A 19,209-nucleotide genomic window follows, 5' to 3' on the forward strand; every position below is an offset into this window, starting at 1 on the left:
ACCCCAAGCACGTCCGCGAGGTCTTGTCCCGCCGCCGCCAGCATGGGTTGTACGCCAAACCCGAGAAGTGCGAATTCAACCGCGAATCTGTCGAGTTCCTAGGCTTTATCATCTCCGAGAAAGGCATCCAGATGGACTCCAAGAAGATCGCTGCCATCACGGATTGGGAGCCTCCCAAGAACGTCAAAGGCGTCCAGCGTTTCCTTCGCTTTGCCAACTTCTACCGCCGATTCATCCAAGGCTACTCCAAGATCGCCACCCCGCTCACAGCCCTGACCCGGAAAGACATCCCGTACGCCTGGACACCCGCCGCAAACACTGCCTTTGAGAACCTGAAGAAATCATTCACCACCGCCCCTGTCCTTGCTCACCCTGACCCAGAGAAGCCCTTCGTCGTCGAAACTGACGCCTCCGACTTCGCTCTCGGCGCAGTTCTCCTTCAACCTGACCAGGACACTCAGCTCCACCCTGTGGCCTTCCACTTTCGCAAATTCACGGCCAAAGAAATTAACTACGAGATCTACAACAAGGAACTTCTGGCCATCCAAGACTCCTTTGCCCAGTGGCGACACCATCTCATTGGCGCCCGTCACAAGATCACCGTTTACTCCGACCACAAAAACCTGCAGTACTTCATGACCACCCGCACCCTGAACCGCCGCCAAGCCCGCTGGTCGATATTCTTCTCGGATTTTGACTTTGTCATTACCTATCGCCCCGGTTCCCAGCAGCACCAAGCCAATGCCATCTCCCGACGCTCCGAACATGAGCTAAAGGAGGGGGAAGAAGCGTTCCGCTCCCAGGCGACCACAATTTTGACTCCCGAACGCCTTCGACTCGCCGCGGCCTACCTCACACCCATGGATACTACGCTGCTTGACAAGATTAAGGCCGCCCAGGCCTCTGACCCCCTCGCTAAGACCATCCGCAAAAAGCTCAAGATACCCCTTGCCCAACAGACCGAGGAAACCCAAGATCGTATCAAGCGGTTCTCCGATGAAGATGGGATCCTGCTGCACGATAACCTTGTCTATGACCCCACCAATGAGCTCCGAGCTGAAGTCTGCCACGACATGCACGATACACCCCTAGCCGGCCACTTTGGGATGTCCAAGACGCTCGAACTCGCCTCCCGCAACTACTGGTGGCCCAGCCAGTGGCGCTTTGTCAAGGCCTATGTCAAGTCCTGCGATACCTGTAGCCAAGGGAAATCCAGTCGACACAAACCGTACGGCCTACTCCAGCCCAACAGTATCCCTACCCACCCTTGGGGATCTTGGTCCCTGGACTTCATCACCGGTCTGCCTCCCGTTGATGGGTACAACTCCATCCTGAACGTCAACTGTCGCCTCACCAAGATGGCCCACTTCATCGCCTGCAGCGAGTCAGAATCCGCTGAGTCCACCGCCAACCTAGTCTTCCACAATATCATCCGTCTCCACGGCCTCCCCGACAACATCATCTCTGACCGAGGACCCCAGCTCAAGTCCCGTTTCTGGCATCGACTTCTCGAACTCCTTGGGGCGAAAGCCAACCTCTCCTCGGCCTTCTACCCCCAGAGCGACGGCCAGACGGAACGCACCAATCAGATCCTGGAGCAGTATCTCCGATGCTTTTGCAACCACCAACAGGACAACTGGAAACAGCTCCTGTCGTCTGCCGAGTTCGCTTACAACAACACCCACCAGTCCGCCTCCCAGACCACCCCCTTCTACGCCAACAAGGGTCTCCACCCCCACTTCAGTTTCGCGGCCTCTGCTACCTCCGTCCGTCAACCCCGCCGCTGAAGCCCACGCTAAACAAATCAGGGAAGTCCATGAACAGCTCGCCCTCGAGCTCAAGGAAGCCCAAGATCAAATGAAGCGCTATGCCGACGCTAAACGAATTCCTGGACCGGACTTCAAGCCTGGCGACCACGTCTGGCTCCTCCGCAAAAACCTCCAGACAACCCGGCCCTCTCAGAAACTCGACCATCGCAAGATTGGGCCACCCGAGCTCTCAGTGATACATTACATAAGGCGCCAAGCCTCACTGAAGCCACGCAAGCCCCACTGGCAGCCCATATATAAAGCTGTCAGTCGAGCGGCCGCTGCGAAGAGCTTCTTACTTTTTTCTTCACTACAATATACTGCTCTCAGCCCTCTCAGAAGGGCCCAATATCGTCTACGTTTCCTCTGACGTTACATCTACTTCCCCACGACGAACTCTGAGGGGGGGGAAGCGGGAGACGAGTCCGTCATGGACAAGGGAGCCATCCTCATCCTGGTGGACTACTTATCCAGCCACGTAATCCTCCTCGAGACCCACGCCAATGTGACGGCAAAGGAACTCGCCCAGCTGTTCTTCGACCAGGCCTTGCGCATCACGGGCATGTCCCACACGATCATCAGCGATTGGGACACCAAATGGACCGGCGCCTTTTGGAAGCACCTTCTGAAGTGCGCCGGCATAGAGCAGGAACTCTCGTCGGCACGACACAAACAGACCGACGGCAAGACGGAGAACGTCATCAAGACAATCAAGAAGATGATGGTCCCCTACCTGTTAAGATCTCGACGACAGAGGCGGAAGCGAAGAAGAGAAGACAGAGCGAGAGCGATAGGCGACAAGAGATTGTATTGGCGAAACAAGAAACAAGAACTTGAACAGTAGATGAGAAGAACTGGTGTTGATCTGCTGGGGAGGAAGGGAATGGACGAAGAGGGGCCGGCTATTTATAGATAGGCAACCCAGCAGGCCAGAGAACAACAACAACAAGAGGGGACTGGGGGGGCGCCAGCTATGCTCCTAGAGCGTGCGTGGCGAGCGTAGAGAGCATTGCTACAGCTGCTGGCTATGGAGAAGTAGTGGGGGATGTGGAGAAGCCGAGGGGGGATTGGCGAAATGAGAGGAGAGAGGAGGAGTGGTGATATTGCAGGAGGATTGGCGAAATGAGAGGGAGAGATGGGGAGTGGCATTGACATCGACATTGACACTGACATTGACACTGACATTGACATTGACATTGGCGTTTGACATTGGCGGTTGACATTGGCGGCTGTCAGTAGGTAAGCTTATGGTACGGGCGCGTCGTTCATAACATCACCCCTCTCTTTAGCGGCGGTGGCGGCGGCGTCGAGTTTGGTGTGGCCGCAGAGGAGGTGCTACGGGGACAGAGGAAGGCTTGTTGGGGTACGCGCTGTGGAAGTCCTGGAGGAGTGCGTCGGTATGGGTGAGGTGTTCCACGGGCTCCCAGGTGTTCTCGGAGTCAGGCCAGCCCTGCCATTTGACCAAGTACTGGAGGCAAGGACAATGGATGCGAGAGTCAAGGATGGCTTCGACAACCCACTCTTCTTGACCCTCAACGGTTTCTGGGGGCAGGGGTTCGGGTTCGTGTCGTTCGGGGATGGTGAAGCGGGGTTCGAGGAGCGAGACATGGAAGACATCGTGGATTTTGTACGTAGGCGGGAGCTTGAGCCGGTAGGCGACGGGATTGATTTTTTCAACGATGGGGAATGGCCCAATCTTGCGATGGTCGAGTTTCTGAGAGGGCCGGGTTGTCTGGAGGTTTTTGCGGAGGAGCCAGACGTGGTCGCCAGGCTTGAAGTCCGGTCCAGGAATTCGTTTAGCGTCGGCGTAGCGCTTCATTTGATCTTGGCTTCCTTGAGCTCGAGGGCGAGCTGTTCATGGACTTCCCTGATTTGTTTAGCGCGGGCTTCAGCGGCGGGGTTGACGGATTCGGAGGTAGCAGAGGCCGCGAAACTGAAGCGGGGGTGGAGACCCTTGTTGGCGTAGAAGGGGGTGGTCTGGGAGGCGGACTGGTGGGTGTTGTTGTAGGCGAACTCGGCGGACGACAGAAGCTGTTTCCAGTTGTCCTGTTGGTGGTTGCAAAAGCATCGGAGATACTGCTCCAGGATCTGGTTGGTGCGTTCCGTCTGGCCATCGCTCTGGGGGTGGAAGGCCGAGGAGAGGTTGGCTTTTGCCCCAAGGAGTTCGAGAAGTCGACGCCAGAAACGGGACTTAAACTGGGGTCCTCGGTCAGAGATGATGTCGTCGGGGAGGCCGTGGAGACGGATGATATTGTGGAAGACTAGGTCGGCGGTGGACTCGGCGGATTCTGACTCGCTGCAGGCGATGAAGTGGGCCATCTTGGTGAGGCGACAGTTGACGTTCAGGATGGAGTCAGTACCCGTCCACGGGAGGCAGACCGGTGATAAAGTCCAGGGACCAAGATCCCAAGGGCGGGTAGGGATACTGTTGGGCTGGAGTAGGCCATATGGTTTGTGTCGACTGGATTTCGCTTGGCTACAGGTATCGCAGGACTTGACGTAGGCCTTGACGAAGCGCCACTGGCTGGGCCACCAGTAGTTGCGGGAGGCGAGTTCGAGCGTCTTGGACATCCCAAAGTGGCCGGCTAGGGATGTATCGTGCATGTCGTGGCAGACTTCAGCTCGGAGCTCGTTGGTGGGGACATAGACCAGGTTATCGTGCAGCAGGATCCCATCTTCATCTGAGAACCGCTTGATACGATCTTGGGTTTCCTCGGTCCATTGGGCGAGGGGTATCTTGAGCTTTTCGCGAAGGGTCTTAGCGAGGGGATCAGAGGCCTGGGCGGCCTTAATCTTGTCAAGCAGCGTGGTATCCATGGGTGTGAGGTAGGCCGCGGCGAGTCGAAGGCGTTTGGGAGTCAAAATTGTGGTTGCCTGGGAGCGGAACGCTTCTTCCCCCTTTTTTAGCTCATGTTCGGAGCGTCGGGAGAGGGCATCGGCTTGGTGCTGCTGGGAACCGGGGCGATAGGTAATGACAAAGTCAAAATCCGAGAAGAATATCGACCAGCGGGCTTGGCGGCGGTTCAGGGTGCAGGTGGTCATGAAGTACTGAAGGTTTTTATGGTCGGAGTAAACGGTGATCTTGTGACGGGCGCCAATGAGATGGTGTCGCCACTGGGCAAAGGAGTCTTGGATGGCCAGAAGTTCCTTGTCGTAGATCTCGTAGTTGATCTCTTCGGCCGTGAATTTGCGAGAGTGGAAGGCCACGGGGTGGAGCTGATTGTCCTGGTCAGGTTGGAGGAGAACTGCGCCAAGAGCGAAGTCGGAGGCGTCAGTTTCGACGACGAAGGGCTTCTCTGGGTCAGGGTGAGCAAGGATGGGGGCGGTGGTGAATGCTTTCTTCAGGTTCTCGAAGGCGGTGTTTGCGGCGGGTGTCCAGGCGTACGGGATGTCTTTCCGGGTCAGGGCTGTGAGCGGGGTAGCGATCTTGGAATAACCTTGGATGAATCGGCGATAGAAGTTGGCAAAGCCGAGGAACCGCTGGACGCCTTTGACAGTCTTGGGAGGTTCCCAATCCGTGATGGCAGCGATCTTCTTGGGGTCCATCTGGATGCCTTTCTCGGAGATGATGAAGCCTAGGAACTCAACGGATTCGCGGTTGAATTCGCACTTCTCTGGTTTGGCGTACAACCCATGCTGTCGGAGGCGGGACAAGACTTCGCGGACATGTTTGGGGTGATCTTCGGGGTTCTTGGAGAATATCAGGATATCGTCGAGGTAGACGACAACAAACACATCGAGAATGTCGCAGAAGATGTCGTTCATCAGGTACTGGGAGACGCCAGGAGCATTGCTGAGTCCAAAGGGCATGACATTGTATTCGAATAGGCCGTAGCGGCAGCGGAAGGCGGTCTTCCATTCATCGCCCAGGCGCATGCGTAAGAGGTTATAAGCGCCGCGGAGGTCGATCTTGGTGAGACGGCGGGCGCCGCGCAAACGATCCATGATACCGTTGATCAGGGGCAGGGGGTAGCGATTCTTCACCGTGATGCTGTTCAGGCCTCGATAATCCACGCAGAGGCGGAGAGAACCGTCCTTTTTTTCACGAATAAGACTGGCGCACCGGCAGGGGACTTTGAGGGTTTGATGAATCCTTTGGCGAGGTTTTCTTCGAGGTATTCGCAGAGTGCCTTCATTTCTGGTTCGCTGAGGCTGTAGATCGGGCCGAAAGGTGGCTGCTTGCCTTCTTCCAGATCGATTGGACAGTCGTAGGGCCGGTGCTCGGGGAGAGTGTCAGCATTTCTCTTTTCGAAAACGTCGGCGAAGTCTTGATACTCGGGGGGCAGGAAGTCTTTGATGTCTTTCTCGGGTGTCGGGAGGTTACTGGGGCTAGGCGAGGCCGGGAGATCGGGTTTCGCAGGGTTGGCGTAGGCGACAAAGACCTGGTCATGCCTTGCTGCGACCCGGAAGGCTGGGGCGGAGATGAACGAGACTCGGAGCGGCGTGGGAGCCGGTTCTGGGGTGCTGGAGCGAGATACCTTGGGTACTGGAATCGACCATGTTTCGTCGACGGGGACTTCATCCTGGGGGATGCGGATCAAGGGCTCGGGGGTTCTGGCGGGTGCTGGGCTCGGGGGTGCTGGAGAGTTGTCCCAATTCGCGAATTCATGGTACTGACAGTCGCAACGGAAACCGACCGAAAGGTTCTTGAAGTCAAGGTTAATGTCGTGGAGGCGGAGCCAGGGGAGACCAAGGAGGATTGGAGCATGGGGTGATTTGGTGACATGGAAGACGAGTTCTTCGAAGTGGTCCTCGACCCACATGCCTACTGGTTGGGTGTGATGGGTGATTGGCCCAGCAGAGCTGGGTTGACCGTCAACGAGTTCGATCGTCAGTGGACGCTGATGCGGGACTAGGGCGATGCGGTGTTTGCGGGCAAAGTCTCTGTCGATGAAGCAGGACAGGGCACCGTTGTCGATCATGGCTGAGGTAGGTATCGGGGCGCGGCTGGATGATACCATGATGGTAACGGGGTAGTTGAAGGGTTCGGCAGGACCCAGCGCAAGCATGGCGCGGGGGTTAATTTCGGAGTTTTTGACATGGGCAGCGGCTAGGAGGGTTGTGTCGGCTATAACGGAGTCGGGAACCAGGGGGGTGGCCTCTCCCGTTGCAGGAGCTGCGAGGTTAGGAGGCCCGGGGCGGTGTGGGTTGTCCAGTCGCTGGGGCTTTACTGCGGCTGGACTTTGGGAAAACCCTGTTCGGTGGAGGGTTCTTTGATGTCGACAGTTGGCGGCACGGGTGGTGGTCTTGTTCTTGACGGGGCATACTTTTGCAATGTGCCCCGCGCCACCGCAGTAAAGGCAGAGGTTGTTGGAAATGCGGCGTCGGCGTTCCTGAGGGCTCAGAGGGCCGCGGGGACGAGCGGCGTCAATCTGCATAGGCTCGCTGTGGTCGACAGTGGTGGTAGTAGTAAACGAGGTGTGGGGAACCGGGAAGGTCTGGCGGCTTCTGTTTCGCTCCAGGCGGCGCTCAAACAGCCGGTTATCGCCCTGGATAGCCTGCTCCATCACCATATCAATGGTGACAGCAGGGGGCATTGTGAGCATCAGGTCCTTGACGTCCTCTTTGAGGCCACGGCGGAAGGTAGCAATCAGGGCCTGGTCGTTCCAGGAGACATCGCATTGTAGCTGGCGGAACTCAGCGACGTACTCGGTTGCTGCACGGGTTTGGCGAAGGTTCTGGAGCTTGTTTTCAGAGGTGCGGACCCTGTCGCTGTCTCCGAAGACCGATTGCATCTGACTGATAAAACTATTGAAGTCCTGAAGGCTGTGATCTTGGCGTTCGACTAGGGGCGCCATCCAGGCTTGCGCAGTGCCGGTGAGGTAGGTGCCAATAGTTTGGATCTTGATGATGTCGCTGGGGTAGCGGTCGGGCTGGAGAGCAAACATCAACCAGATGTTGTTCAACCACCCACGGAATTTGCTGCGGGTACCATCAAACTTCTCGGGCAAGCTGATTCTTGGCTCCAGAGCAGGGTTGGCGACTTGGGGACGGGTGTACGTATCGGCTTGAACCTGGGCAGCGATGCTCTGGGCAGCTTGTGCGTCGGCTTGGGCTTGCGCTAGGTTTGCCTGCAAGTTGGCGTTTTGGCTTTGCAAGGCGGCGATGGCTTGGCACATATCGTTCCATTCCTTGGCGGTACGGATTCGGGTTGGGACATGGCAAAAAAGGTTTGTCGGATGCAGGGCTGGACAGGTTCTGAACTTCGCAGTGTTGGAGCTGATCAAACTGTTATGATCTCGACGACGGGGGCGGAAGCGAAGTAGAGAAGACAGGGCGAGTGTGATAGGCGACAAGAGATTGTATTGGCGAAACAAGAAACAAGGACTAGAACAGGAGATGAGAAGAACTGGTGTTGATCTGCTGGGGAGGAAGGGAATGGACGAAGAGAGGCCGGCTATTTATAGATAGGCAACCCAGCAGATCAGAGAACAACAACAACAAGAGGGGACTGGGGGGCGCCAGCTATGCTCCTTGAGCGTGCGTGGCGAGCGTAGAGAGCATTGCTACAGCTGCTGGCTATGGGGAAGCAGTGGGGGGTGTGGAGAAGCCGAGGGGGGATTGGCGAAATGAGAGGAGAGAGGAGGAGTGGCGATATTGCAAGAGGATTGGCGAAATGAGAGGACAGAGGGGGAGTGGCATTGACATTGACATTGACACTGACATTGACACTGACATTGACATTGACATTGGCGTTTGACATTTGGCGGTTGACATTGGCGGCTGTCAGTAGGTAAGCTTATGGTATGGGCGCGTTGTCCATAACAATGCTGGATGAACTCAAAGAAGCCGGGATTTCGCTAGTCCGGACACAGCCGTACTCCTCCCAACAAAATGGTATTGCGGAACGGTTCAATCGAACAGTTATGGATCAAGTTCGCACCATAATGTGGATGAGTAACGTGCCAGAAAACCTTTGGAATGAATTTGCCGTTTTGGTGAATTACCTCAGACAAAGGACACCGGCCAGTGCTACTGGCACAACTCCATACCACAAATGGTATGGGAAATCAGCGGATATATTGACTTTGCGGACACCGTTGAGTGAGGCGTTCCTCCACATCCCTAAACAGAAGAGGAGAAGTAAACTTTCGCCTGGGCACTAGGTCCGTTGCGTTTACTTGGGTATCATGCCACTAAACATGACACTTATCGTCTCATTGATGAAGATATGCTCGAGATATTTGAGTCTCAGGATGTAACCTTCAACAAAGAAAACAGTCGTAGCGAATCCGTCGCTCCTGGATCAGAAGACCCTGCAGAATACGCCATTGAGAAAATACTCTTATCGAGTGGAGATGGAGATTTGGGGGAGAAGGAGTACCTCGTCAAGTGGGAAGGTTTTGACGACCCCACATGGAAACCCCTACGAATTTGTAAAAGACGCAGTAGCGTTATCTGAGTTTTTTGGGGGCCGAAGACGACGGTGGTCAGTACACAGGAGCGGAACTCCCTGGTAGCTACGGTGGACACAGATAAACCCACCACACTGCAAGCCGCTATGAAATCCCCATACTCACGCGAATGGCAAGCCGCTATGGAAGAAGAACTTGCCCTCTCACGCAAAGAACGGAACTTGGGAATCGTCTGATCAGAAAAACACTGGACACACAGTAGATTCCAAATGGGTCTTTAAAGTAAAGCGCAATCCTGACAATTCTATCAAGCAGTTCAAGGCACGTTAGTAGCCAGAGGATTTACGCAAAGAGAGGGAAATAGATTACCACCAAACGTTTGCGCCCGTCGTGAAGTTTAATACGTTGCGGATGTTGTTAGCCATCGCAGCGTCACACGACTTGGAGATCCATCAGATGGATGTAAAGGCCGCATTCCTGAATGGGAACCTTGACACCGTAAAATACCTTCGCCTACCAGACGGGACAACAGTGAAACTCAAACGTTCCCTATACGGGCTGAAACAGTCACCTCAGTTATGGAATAAGGTGTTGGACGCTTACCTCCGAGAAAAAGGCTTCAAACGTTTCCAAACCAGACTATGCTCTTTACATAAAGCGCATTGGCCGAGGTTTTATCATCATTGCCGTCTACGTTGATGATCTGACAATTCTTTCAACGAGCAAAGGGGAAATCTACTTTTCCGAAACAACTGTGTCGAGAATCATGTATGATTCTTTGTTGGCCAGCCATATCTGCTTCGGTTCGATACGTTTCTTGGGAAATTTGTGCTTTTCGACGAATGTCTTGTCAAGGAATAACCCAGTAGCGCCGCTATCAAAAAGAACACGAGTAAACTTGTTTCCGATGCGACAATGAGAGACCCTGAGTCCAGCAGACAGTGGTTCGAAGGCAGGTTTATTGGTAGGGATCGTATGTGGTAGGCCGAGCAGAGCTAACGAGGGGCTCTATCAGACCTTGGAAAAAACTCGAGCTTGATTTTTAGTAGTATCGTAGTATCGCTGAGTTGACGGCGTCATCAAGAATTTCCGTAATGCATGAACCCAGCATCAACCTGATTGGCTGAACCTTGTTGTTGATTAGGTTGCAACTGGGGCTGCGGAGTTTGAGCGCCACAACCGCAACTGTCGAAGACCCACCGCGTTCGCTTCTTGGGTTTGCGAGCCTTGCTGGTCAATTTTCGGGATTTGACCAGCATTCAACCTCTCCAATGTCCCATTTTGTTACAAAGGGGACAGGGAGTCGTTGGACGTTGACGAGGACCGTTGAGTAGCTTGCCAGTGTCCACGTCCGGCGAAAGGGCTGTTGAACGTTGGTAGGGAACTTGACCTGTAGTGATACGACTCACTCCAGGGGGATAGTATGACGTACCAAGGGCATTTGAGCCCAAAGGTCATATCATCTAAGTCTTGCTCAAATTCCGTAATTCGAGGATTGGTGTAAGGGGCGTATCGTCCACCACGACCACCGCCACGACTACCTCGACCGCAACTGGCTCCACGGCCGTCACGAGAACTTGTTGCCAAGGACATCGGACGAGGTGTATTGGCTTGGTAGCCGTCAGTGAACCCATGAGCCACATGAGCACGACGCGCTGCAGTGATAGCTTGATCGAGCGTGATAGGGGTGTTGATGTTGGTAGTGCTCGTGACTTCGAAGGTCGTAACGGCTTCAGCGAGATAATGACTGATTACTGTATTCTTGAGCAGACCGGCCTTGAAGTATCGAATCTGATCGATAAGGGGAGTGGTGCCTTGAGTGTTATCGAGACAATGAGCGGCTTCGAGCTCATTATTGGTGTCTTGAAACTCCTGATATATTTTCGAGAGAGTCACCAAGCTTGAGGCCAGAAAGCTTGAGCTCAATAGTATTACGCAAGTTGCGTGGATAAAGTGAGCGACAAGAGCCGTTTGAAAAGCTGTCCAACTCAACGGGGGGAGCGCGGCGGCGTAAGTTGTATTGTACCACTCAAGAGCAGTACCCTTGAGGTAGGTAGTGAGCGTAGGAGCGTACTCTGCCATATTAAAGGCTATGGCAGTGGCAGTTCCAGTACCGTCTGGTCCAGCTTGTACAGCCGGGACAGTGAGAGACTCGAGGGAGTTGATGTGAGACGTAACAAACTCTTCGATCTCTTTGGCAGCTTTGGCGCGATCGTATTCGACAAGCTTGTTCTTGCGAGCGTCCATAAGAAGTCTGAAACGCTCGGCTTGTTGGGTGTCTTGCGTAACAGCACGCCCCCAAGAAGCGAAAGCAGCTGCGACAGCCGCAACGATAGCTTGAGTTTGGTGGTCCATTCTTGCTTGTGAACGAGTGTAAGGGCGACGTCCGGTAGAGGGGCGACGTTGACGAGGAATCTCTTGGTGATGCTAGCGGTAGGTGGTGCTACCATGTAACGTCAGAGGAAACATAGACGATATTGGGCCCTTCCGAGAGGGCTGAGAGCAGTGTATTGTAGTGAAGAAAAAAGTAAGAAGCTCTTCGCAGCGGCCGCTCGACTGACCGCTTTATATATGGGCTGCCAGTGGGGCTTGCGTGGCTTCAATGAGGCTTGGCGCCTTATGTAATGTATCACCGAGAGCTCGGGTGCCAGCCCGGGTCTCGGATGAAGTAGAAGTAAAGAGGTATAATATGAAATACAAGTGAAGATGAGATATCCCCAACAATTAGCTCTTGTCAAGATGTTGGGCCAATCGACCATATCTCATCGGTCGTTACTTCCAATGTTTTAGCGATCACAAGGCACTCGAATTCATTCAAACGCAACCCCATTTGAGCAGAAGACAAGCCAATTGGGTGGAGAAGCTACAAGAGTATGATTTTGACATCCAGTATTTCCCTGGACAATGGAATCATATTGCCGACATGCTCTCCCGCAATCCAATCTATGCGCCTCGGTGTGTAGATTGTCAACGACGCCTCAACATGCATACGCAGATCAGCACATGCTTGTCAACGAACCTTCCTCCAATGCTACGACAGAGGATCCACAAAATTCCCCTACCTGCTCAGAAGAAGAATGGAAAAAAGCGCTATGCAAAGATCCATATTCGGATTATCTCGATGAAATTTCTCGAAAGCCTCAACATGCTAATCATCAGTACACCCATGAGTGGTGCGCACGCATGAGGCTCTAGCGCTGATATAACCTTCTTTCCCATGCAGCCCTTCTCACTGACGGAGGAATTCACCGCTGTCTACTGTCTGCATTCATTGACACCCGATACAATCGAGATTCGGGATGCGCAATCCAAGAAGTTGTCCGGTGTGTACGATTTGCCGTCAATCACTCTCAAAGGAGGCCGCCGAATGATCGCCGAAAATAAGCTGGCCAATGTTGTTTACAAGTTTGGGACAGCTAATCCCGGTGCTCTTCCGCGCAACATCTACCCGGTGAGTGAACAAACAACGATGAAAATTGCAACTTTCCGATGTTGACAATCGTAATGGGCAATGCCCAGAAAGTGGGGTGCACGTGGAGCCACGTGACCCATTTGTGTTGCTGGCACGGCCGTAGTATCTAAAGGCCTTCAAGTTCGTTCTTTTCTTCCTCCTCACTGGAAAAGCAACGCAGATAGCAATTCAATCAGCTACCCACCCTCCCTTGTTTGCGATGGATGTATGTATATGCGGTGTTGCTAATATATGCGTGCGCGGTTTTGCCCGCGAAGCCGTTCCGTCGGGAGCCACCTATTGGGGTGGTCACCAGGCGGAACGGCAAACCCCAGCCATGGATTGTAAATTTCCTTCCCTCAGGCGTGGTTGATGAATCTTACCAAGCCAAATGAACCCTATATCATCGATATGGCGACCACCGAAATCTACACCGCGATCGCGAGCGTGGAATACCCCGATACTTGCAATGTAAGAAAGGTAGCTTGAAAGCTAATAGCTCTTTCCGGCCCGGAACTAACGTCTCGAATCATCTTGATTTTTGAAATACCCTCAGTCCATCGCGAGATCGGGCTCAAACCAGACTTCAAAGACCCTTCGCGGACATCAACCCGGACAAGAAGGTCAAGCCCTCCTGCAGTCCGTTTACGAGTTCCCGAAGACGTCGACCTCCTCGTCGGCACACTGGCAGAGGAGCCGAGACCAGACGGTACGGGTTCGGTGACACGGCGTTCCACATCTTCATCCTCATGGCTTCCCGGCGATTGTTTCACGGATCGTTTCTTGACTGACGACTACCAAACCCGAGAATATACACCGCGGAGGGTATCAAGTACATCGAGACACAGGGCAACTTCAAGGGGTTGATCTCACGGCACTTCCCAGAGCTGGCCTCTTCTGTGACTCCGTCGACAACCCTTTCAAGGCCGTGGAAGCTTAGTTCTTGGACGGAGACTTCCGCGGAGTAGTATAGCAGATTCTTGACCTTTTGACCGATTTGCGGGTCGCATAGCACATTTCTAGTACCCTGGCTATAAACATATGACTGGCATTGTGAAAACTGATTACCTAGCACTGTGTCCATCATAGTGTGTTCCCTTTTTTGAGATGTCTTCCCAGTGAGCGACGCGCGGATCTGCCGGCGAGAGTCGCGCATGAGTTCTTCGCAGCTTTCGGCAGGGAATCAGCATTGGCCTACCACCCACCCAACCCCGCCTACTTCAACGTCAAGAGTCTTAGCGAGCCTCTCAAAGTGCTTGCACTCCCCCACCAACCGGCCGTCGGTCCGTATGTTCAATGGGACCCCTTTCTACCGTGCAGCATACGTTGCTTTTCGACCTTCTCGACCTGCTACACAAAGAGGATGACCTCAGACCGCTTCACTACACAGTGTGCGGCAACAAGGGAGGCAGAAAGTATAAGCGGGAGCTCATCAAGGCCATTGTTGAAGAGGAGGATAACGTGAAGGCTTTGGTCGAGAGAAAACAGGTCCGGACGGACGACCTCAACCATGTGGTCGAACGGTACACTGGACGCAAAAAGGGAAATCAAGCAGAAGCCCAAAGGGCCTTTTGCGCGCTGTTTGGTATGCGGGGTTCCTTTTACCACTTTAGGAGTCGCTCTATCGCTATATGAATTCCTTATTTTATATGATATGCAGAAAAGTCAGGGTTCAAAGGTCCCCGTTTGCAAGACAAGTATGAGTTCCCGTCCGTGTCGGACATCGAAAGAGCGAGTTCTGCTATCCGACGAAAGCATTCTTGATAAAGGCTTTCCCAATGGAAGACCTTCGAGGCTTTTGCCGCGATCCCTCTGTTGAGGACGCTCGAGTGGCCGATACCTTGATAGCGGACAAAGTTCAGCATGAAGGAGTTTATTTGCCTGATCTCGTTCGCGGGTGTATGCTGTTGGAGATTCCGTTCGACCGAGACATGGCCCGACACCGGGAATGGTCCCACGACGAGCTTGAAGAGAGAATAGAGGATGCGCTGCGAGTTGTCGTTATGGAAAGGGGGTTTTCCACGCCATACGCAGGTGGCAAAAAGAAGGTCGGTTTTTCCTTGTTTTTCCGGACACTTATCCTCGCGAAACTAAATCTCATTGTAGGACCCCGTCGAATGCATAGACTTGACGTTTGAAGATATAGGTGTGTGATGAAAAAAACTGTTATGCGAAGAAATAGGAGCGGTTGCTCACAAGTTCTCTCCAGCCGGTGGGAAAAGGAAGCGGACAGCGGGCGATAATGAGAGTAAAGTTTTGAGAGTTTTCCTCAGCAAACTCACCAATGGGTTACGGTTGGGGATGGACGAAGAGAAGAAGTCGAAACAAGTAAAAAAACAGAGCAAGAAACAAGACGGAGGCTTCTGCGTACGTTTACGAATCCGGAGATTTGTTGCGCCGCTTGTCGATTCCCGACACAGGACTAAATCTTCCTATAGACTACAGCTCAGTTTCGGCGCCGGTTGACGAAAGCCGGCCTCCGACTGTTACCAGACCAAGACGTCTTACACATCATTGCATCATCAAATGGGGGTGCAGACCACGTCGACAACTACCATTGGCTCGGCAACCGGGTTCTCGACATTCAGATGGGAAATAAGACCGATCACATCTATTGCTATCTTGCCGGGCAAGTGATGGCGCGGGCGGCGGTCAAGATCTCGAAGAAGCACGGAAAACAGGACAGGCATGAAGTACCAAGGGGACGACGCCGATAAACTTCATATAAAAGGTGAAGAGGTTTTCCGAAGAGCTGCTGCCGACGCCAGAGATAAAAAGCGGCAAAATCTCGGTGCCGCTTGAGTCGAGCAGAGGGTAGAGGGGCTCATCGCCGAGCAAAGGAGCCATCCTTCCCTTGGAACACTGTTCTGCTGTTACCTTGGACTCATATGCAAGATTCCGTTTCTTGGATTAATGTAGCGTTAGATCTTAGGAGTGGCATAATGAATATGCCGGACGAAAACTGCAGAGACTTACCTTCCGTCTCCGGCTTTTATGTAGTTCGCGCTTGTTGATTTCGTTCCGCGCGGATGTCACGCAGCGCAGCGGCAACGGTTAACTTCCAGTAGAAGACCGTGCGCATGCATAGCATCACCGCACCGCACCTTACTGCACATGTACATAGTGGGAATGTAAGATCGGCTCAATAATGCATACAAAGCACAAATCCTGATGGGAGTCGTCTTTGCAACCTAGTACGTGACGCCATTCGCTTCTTTTTCAACGTTCAGTAGAACCATCCCATTCGATGACCCGAGCCGGATACTGCAGATCCAGTTCCGAACCGCAGGCGTTGCCCGTCTTTGAGCTGATCGGCATTCTTGTTCATAGAGTAGGTGACCGAATGGTGAGAAAGGACTCGGACGGACTTTGGATGATGAGAGAGGCGACGTTTGAGTCCCTCCCCGGTTCCCAACGCGTGATTCATGTCATGACAAAGACGCGTCAAGGCCGTTGTGCATCCATCATCATTGTACCAGGTCTCCCGAAGTCCACAATCCACAACCCGGCGGAACTATCTATCTTGAGCGTTTCCGTGATGCATCTCCTGCGTTTCTCCTGTCTCGCTGTTCTAATGCCTCCTGCTTCGTTTTGAGGAACATGAAAGGTGGAACCGCCGGATATTAAAACGAACCGACTTCCGCCCCCGTTTGGCGCCAGCGGTGGCTCGAGTTCAATCGTTGTCATCTCGAGAGCGCGTGCTGGTGGCAGCGCTTGAATGAGATGGATTGGATGGCCTCGACTCCTATGATTCATTTCTGTTCAGAAATGTTTGTAGATTCACGTTCTTTTTTGGTTTTCATTGTTCTTGGGCCTGCTATAGACGATTTGTGTAGAAGCAATTGGATTAAGATGGCGTAGTATTTACCTACATATCCTCAGTTATGTTATCAAATAACAAACTCGGCTAGTGAACAAGAGTAGTATCTACAGCAGATGCAATTTCAGATTTGTTGTAATGAACAGCAAACGCAACCTACGCTACGAGCTACACTACAAGATAACACAATTAACCTTAACCCGCGGCAGCAAGGGGGGTATTGGATGTCTAACACTCTCAACCCTCTCAACCACAACCCCAACAACAGCTAACAGCCCCAAACACACCACCGCGACCAGCAACCCGCCCATGAAATCCACGATCTGCTGATCTCGCCATATCAACAGGGACATCTCCCACACGGTGCGGCCGAGGATCCAGTACTGCACTGCAAAGTAAAGGAGGTAGACGCCCACAATGCTTGTGGTCAAGACGTCGAAGGCACGGTGTAATCGCGGCCGAAGCCACAGCACCGCCACATGTGCCTTGACTTTGGGCCAGATCAGTGCGTTCCTGCATTGTCGGTGGTTGCGTTTTGAGTCGTGGTGCAGGAAGAGGGCGGAGGCGATTGTGGCACCTGTTGCGAGGAGTTTGCCGTAGTGGGTGCGTATGAAATCGTAGAGGGGTTCGAGGGACTCGGGCATTGGGCGCGGCGGTGGATGATGCGGCGGCGGAGGTTCTCGATGATGGCGCCTGATGTAGCATCTCTGACCTGCTTTGAAGTGGCTTCCCGGTTGTACTTCACATCGAGTATCAGAGATTGCGGATCGTCCGAGCGTGGTAGGATTCTGCGCGCGGTTTCCAGAGCTGGTGCGAGTGCACTTTTGACGAGTGTGTCTATTTCTTTCCTCAAGGCCGACTTGGAGATCATGCACAAGTCTTCGTCGCTGGCTAGGAGGGTGCGCAGGGAACGAATGATGACCGTGGTAGCAGGGCATCCTAGGGTCGCTACGTGACTCCGTGCCCAATCCACATATCTGACAAGACGCACAAAAGTGTCAGCCATCGGAAGGCGAGTGCGTCCTTAACAGTTCTTGCGCGCAAAGTTCTTTACCTTTCGATGTACAGACTCTTCTTATCAGCAAGCTGTTTCCCCAACAGCACAACACCAGCGCTCTGCTCCGGTTCCTGCCCCACTCTCGCCGCCAAAATCCGCATCGCTTCCGATATCCTCTTCACCCTGCTGTCCAGGTTATCGATAAAAGCATCGTACGTGATGGTTCGCGGATCCGGTGGAAGGAGCTGCGAGACCTGGCAGTCGAATATTTCCAGCAGGGGTTGGCGTGATGACCTCACTTTTGGCACGGGAGTTGTGCCGAGTTTACCATCAGTGACTCGGAGGGTCTCATCATGAACAAGGCTAACAGTTGCCAGCCCGGCTTCGGTCTTCGATTCCAGCGGCTCGGTGGCCCTCAACTCAATTTACCTCGAAAAGGTCATTTTCATTCGAGACAGTTTGAAGCCTGCCTTTCTGGAAACCAGTGATGCTGGCGTCCCCGCTGAAAGCCTTCATATCGCACTAACCAGCGGCGATTGAAGATGCGCATCCTCCAAGTACCGGAGCCCGGAGCTGTTTCTCGAATTGATCCCCGCCATGATTCTCGCGAGTAGATCTTGTTACTCGTAAGCAACATTCCCTAAGCTAGCCGACAACGTTTCGTGGGGCGCTCAGGTACCGGTTCAGCCGACTTCCTAGGCCGTCTGCGCAAGATGGGTTCGACCAAAGGGCCGCTTGAAGCGACGGCAGGAATGCCGATGTCAGCTTCCAGCTCTTCAGTTTCGCAAGCGGACGAATCGCGGCTCCAACGGCTTACCCTGGGTTGTTTGGGCAGTGGGGCCGGTGGCGCTATGACTCCGGTCGTAGGTATCTCAGCCTCCAGGTCTCGCCCTGAACGGCGGGTCGGGGCTTGGCCTATGGCTTCTACCGGGCGGAGGACAACGTCCTCCACATCCTCCTCTATTCTAGCACATTTGCGAACTCATAACGCCTCGGGCGACCTTTTAGCCTTGCGCTTAGTCCCTCTCGGGACCCTCCACCGTCAGATCCACAGCTTTCGGAAGAGTGGGAAAGTCAGGAGGAGTCGGTTGGGGAACAGGCACTTTTGGAGGATCATCGTCCCTGCCGACGGCTGCTAACCTCCTCCTTGCCCCTATGTCGTCCCATATAACTCTCGCCTTCTTCTTGTCTTGAGCGGTGTACAAAGTGCTGCTGCCGGCTCGCTTCTTTCCCTGGTTGAAGACTGGCACGGGAGGTGGCTCGTACTTTCGGAACTCGGCGTGTGGGCGTAGGAGCTGGAACGGAGACGAAGGTTGCGTTCTGATCTAGTATGTCAAAGATCTCATTTCTCTGGCCAGTCCGATCGCTTAGGACCACCGCGTCACGGGGGCTCACAGGTTGAGAAGGCTGCGGTGAGGGCGTGGTGTCACATACACCTCCATGGGAACTTCAGCCGTTCGGCCAGGGAACGTTCCGGGCATAACATAGTCTCCTTTTCGGCGCGGGGAACTTGGGCGAGCGGTCAACAACTCCGGTCGCGACGCCGACTCGATGCGTGCCGTCCATTGGATCTACGCGGATCTCCATCTCTCGCGTCTGAATAACAGGATTGACATTTTTGGTGTTCAGATTTAGCTTCTCCTCGGGAACCTCCTTCCCCCCACTGGGAGCCTGGAACTGAAGGCCAGTTTGAGCCGTAACTTCAGCGGGGTAGTTGTACACGTAACCTGTCTGATCAGGGATCGGCAACCCGCTTGTAGAGGTAGAGGGTACCAACG

The 19,209-nt window shown here is 53.7% G+C and overlaps 2 protein-coding genes across 2 annotated transcripts; one reads left to right on the forward strand and one right to left on the reverse strand.

The window, feature by feature from the left end:
• Window positions 1-14,231: 14,231 nt before the first annotated feature.
• Window positions 14,232-15,586, forward strand: EV422DRAFT_216158 (uncharacterized protein). Its single transcript, XM_053065424.1, has 4 exons — window positions 14,232-14,662; window positions 14,721-14,760; window positions 14,824-14,981; window positions 15,053-15,586. The coding sequence occupies exons 1-4, from the start codon at window positions 14,393-14,395 to the stop codon at window positions 15,329-15,331; spliced, it is 747 nt and encodes a 248-aa protein (XP_052922484.1). The 5' UTR covers window positions 14,232-14,392; the 3' UTR covers window positions 15,332-15,586.
• Window positions 15,587-16,448: 862 nt separating this feature from the next.
• EV422DRAFT_540990 (uncharacterized protein) lies at window positions 16,449-17,727 on the reverse strand (the record flags this gene model as incomplete). Its single annotated transcript, XM_053071173.1, has 3 exons — window positions 16,449-17,011; window positions 17,071-17,411; window positions 17,489-17,727. Coding segments are annotated over 3 exons (984 nt in total), but the record flags the coding sequence as incomplete, so codon positions are not given.
• Window positions 17,728-19,209: the final 1,482 nt, after the last annotated feature.

The sequence above is a fragment of the Fimicolochytrium jonesii genome (genome assembly GCF_025526975.1).
Source record: "Fimicolochytrium jonesii strain JEL569 chromosome Unknown EV422scaffold_27, whole genome shotgun sequence".
Classification (NCBI taxonomy): Eukaryota; Fungi; Chytridiomycota; class Chytridiomycetes; order Spizellomycetales; family Powellomycetaceae; genus Fimicolochytrium; species Fimicolochytrium jonesii.

Excerpts from the sequence above, each read along its gene's own strand:
- EV422DRAFT_216158 (XM_053065424.1), top strand. The coding sequence starts at position 14,393 with ATGGAAGACCTTCGAGGCTTTTGCCGCGATCCCTCTGTTGAGGACGCT. Across the intron at positions 14,761-14,823 it reads CTTGACGTTTGAAGATATAG|CCGGTGGGAAAAGGAAGCGG; the intron begins GTGTGTGATGAA and ends AGTTCTCTCCAG. Across the intron at positions 14,982-15,052 it reads AACAAGACGGAGGCTTCTGC|ACTACAGCTCAGTTTCGGCG; the intron begins GTACGTTTACGA and ends ATCTTCCTATAG.